The sequence below is a fragment of the Cebus imitator genome, unplaced genomic scaffold (genome assembly GCF_001604975.1).
Source record: "Cebus imitator isolate Cc_AM_T3 unplaced genomic scaffold, Cebus_imitator-1.0 Scaffold72, whole genome shotgun sequence".
NCBI lineage: Eukaryota > Metazoa > Chordata > Mammalia > Primates > Cebidae > Cebus > Cebus imitator.
The window spans coordinates 6,632,125-6,635,687 of NW_016107387.1; the positions used below are offsets into that span (position 1 = coordinate 6,632,125).

The window sequence follows — 3,563 nt, forward strand, 5'->3', positions numbered from 1 at the left end:
TCACCGCAACCTCCGCCTCCCGGGTTCAGGCAATTCTTCTGCCCCAGCCTCCTGAGTCACTGGGATTACAGGCACGCGCCACCATGCCCAGCTTATTTTTTGTATTTTTAGTAGAGGCGGGGTTTCACCATGTTGACCAGGATGGTCTCGATCTCTTGGCCTCGTGATCCACCCGCCTCGGCCTCCCACAGTGCTGGGATTACAGGCTTGAGCCACCGCGCCCGGCCGATATTTGGACTTTCAAAGAGTATATAGCTGTCACCTTACACTTGCTCCCTGCTTTCTATTTTTATTTTTATTTTACTTTTTTATTTGTATATTTTTTGAGACAACGTTTCGCTGTTGTTGCCCAGGCTGGAGTGCAGTGCTGCGATCTCAGCTCACCGCAACTTCTGCCTCCTGGGTTCAAGCAATTCTCCTGTCTCAGCCTCCCAAGTAGCTAGGATTACAGGCATATGCCACCATGCCTGGCTAATTTTGTATTTTAGTAGAGACGGGGTTTCTCCATGTTGGTCAGGCTGGTTGTGAGCTCCTGACCTCAGGTAACCTGCCTGCTTCTGCCTCCCAAAGTGCTTGGATTATAAGCGTGAGCCACTGTGTCTGGCCTGCTCTTTGTTTTCTCTCTAAAACAACTTTCCTTTGGTACCCCGATAATGAGCCTTTGTGGGACTCCCCCTTCCTAGCTTCATTTCTTGTTTTGTTTTGTTTTGTTTTGAGACGGGGTCTTGCCCTGTCGTCCAGGCTGGAGTGCAATGGCATACTCTTGGCTCACTGCAACCTCTGCCTCCCGGGTTCAAGCGATTCCCCTGCCTCAGCCTCCTAAGTAGCTAGGATTACAGGCCCGCGGCACCACACCTCACTAATTTTTGTATTTTTAGTAGAGTTAGGGTTTCACCATGTTGGTCAGGCTGGTCTTGAACTCCTGACCTTGTGATCCACCTGCCTTTGTCTCCAAAGTGCTGGGATTACAGGCGTGAGTCACTGCGCCTGGCCTCCTAGGTTCATTTCCTAACCCTTTTCCAGGGACTTAGGACTGATTCCCGGTCCCTGGCTCTCCCTCAGTATTTATTCCAAGCCAGTTTTAGTGACTTTCCCATTGGTTTCCTCCCAGTCAACCACAGAAGCCCCTGTGAAGCGGGCATCTCTGCTGGGTGATATGCATTTCCGAAGCCTGCGCACCAAACTACTGCTAATGTCCCGCAACGAAGAAGCTACCAAGCACCTAGAGGTAACTGTTAGCTCCTTTTCCTCCTGCCGAAGGGTATTGTCTTCCTCCCTTCCTACCCTGTCTTCCACCCATGCTCTTGTGTTTACAGAACAAAGAGGTTTTTTTTTTTTTTTTTTTTTGGGACAGAGTTTCACTCTTGTTACCCAGGCTGGAGTGCAATGGCGCGATCTCGGCTCACCGCAACCTCCGCCTCCTGGGTTCAGGCAATTCTCCTGCTTCAGCCTCCTGAGTAGCTGGGATTACAGGCACCTGCAACCATGCCCATCTATTTTTTGTATTTTTAGTAGAGACAGAGTTCCACTGTGTTGGCCAGGCTGGTCTCGCACTCCTGACCTTAGGTGATTCACCACCTCCCAGAGTGCTAGGATTACATGCGTGAGCCACCGCACCTGGCCAATATTTTGTATTTTTAATAGATACGCGGTTTTGCCATATTGCCCAGGCTGGTCTTGAACTTCTGGGCTCAAGAGATTCACCGGCGTGTACCTCCCAAACTGCTAGAATTACAGGCGTGAGCCACCACACTCAGCCTAAATATTTCTTTTTTAGGTGGGGGCAGTGGCTCACACCTGTAATCCCAGCACTTCAGTGCTTTGGGAGGCTGAGGTGGGTGAATCACCTGAGGTTGGGAGTTCGAGACCAGCTTGGCAACATGGTGAAACCCCATCTTTACTAAAAAGATAAAAATTAATTAATGGGGCATAGTGGCGGGTGCCTATAATTCCAGCTACTCGTGAGGTTGAGGCAGGAGAATTGCTTGAACCCAGGAAGTGAAGCTTGTAGTGAGCTGAAATTGTGCCATTTCATTCCAGCCTGAGTAACAAGAGAAAAACTCTGTCTCAAAAAAAAAAGAATTTTTACTTTTTTTATTTTTTATTTTGTGAGATAGCATCTCTTGTCACCCAGGCTGCAGTGCAATGGTACTATCTTGGCTTACAGCAACCTCTACCTCCCAGGTTCAAGCAGTTCTTCTGCCTCAGCCTCAAGAGTAACTGGGATTACAGGCATGCGCCACTACACCCAGCTAATTTTTATATTTTTAGCAGAGACACGGTTTCACCATGTTGGTCAGGCTGGTCTCAAACTCTGGACCTCAGGTGATTTGCCCGCCTTGACCTCCCAGAGTCCTGGGATTATAGGCGTGAGCCACCATGCCTGGCCTGACTAGAGTATTTCTATGAGATCTTTTTGAATTCTGACATCCTATAACTATTAGATTCCCTTTTTCCTTGGTGTTACACTATTCTAAATGAATAGGGTGTGTGTGTGTTTGAATATCCATTTCCATTTATCAAGTGAATTGATCTTGTTGGGAGGCTTTTCTCTGTGCCTTTGCCAATTCTGGGTCATGATCATCTTTGGCTTCTGCAGGGATCCTGCTCAGGATCCCTGGTACTAGTGGGTAAAAACTTACTATTACCCTCAGATGATGCAAACTTTATTTTTTATTTTGAGATGGAGTCTCGCTCTGTTGTACAGGCTGGAGTGTAGTGGAGCAATCTGCAATCTCCACCTCCCAGGCTCAAGTGATAAGTGATCCTCCCACCTCAGCCTTTGGTTAGGTGGGATTATAGGTGCAAGCCACCACACCCGGCTAATTTTTTTTTTTTTTTTTTTAAGACAGAGTTTTCCTTTGTGTCACCCAGGCTGGAGTGCAATGGCACAATCTTGGCTCACTGCAACCTCCCTGTAATTCTTTTGCCTCAGCCTCCCAAGTAGCTGGGATTACAGGCTCATGCCACTATGTGTGGCTAATTTTTACTTTTTTAGTAGAGACGGGGTTTCACCATGTTGCCCAGGCTGGTTTTGAACTCCTGAACGCAGGTGCTCCACCTGCCTCAGCCTCCGAAAGTACTGGGATTACAGGTGTGAGCCACCGCACCCGGCCTGATATAAACTTTTATCTGCTTCAGTTTCCATAGTGCAGGTTTTCTGATTGACAAAAGGTAGAATATCTAGCTGTCCTTGGACTTGGCTCTATTGATCTGTCTGGTAAAGTGTACTAAATAAACTAAACATAGCCATAGGTGCAGTCTTTTTTGTTTGTTTAATTTTATATTAACTTAAAAAAATAGAGATAGAGTTTTGCTGTGATGGCCAGCATGGTCTTGAACCCTTGGTCTCAAGCAGTCCTCCTACCTCAGCCTCCCAAAGTGCTAGGATTACAGGCATGACCCACACTCTACCCAGCTGCAAAGATTTAAGAACAGGGACATGTAAGGCTGGGCACGGTGGCTCACGCCTGTAATCCCAGCACTTTGGGAGGCCGAGGCGGGCAGATCACGAGGTCAGGAGTTCAAGACAATCCAGGCCAACTTGGTAAAACCCGCATCTA

At 47.7% G+C, this 3,563-nt stretch overlaps 1 protein-coding gene across 1 annotated transcript in view; it reads left to right on the forward strand.

Annotated features, from left to right (window-relative positions):
* The window catches only part of FXR2 (FMR1 autosomal homolog 2), a 26,591-nt gene that overhangs the window by 13,134 nt on the left and 9,894 nt on the right, over positions 1–3,563 (forward strand). The window contains exon 6 of the mRNA XM_017531367.1: positions 1,024–1,228. Within this exon, the coding sequence (XP_017386856.1) occupies positions 1,024–1,228 (205 nt within the window). The remainder of the gene's footprint in view (positions 1–1,023; positions 1,229–3,563) is intronic.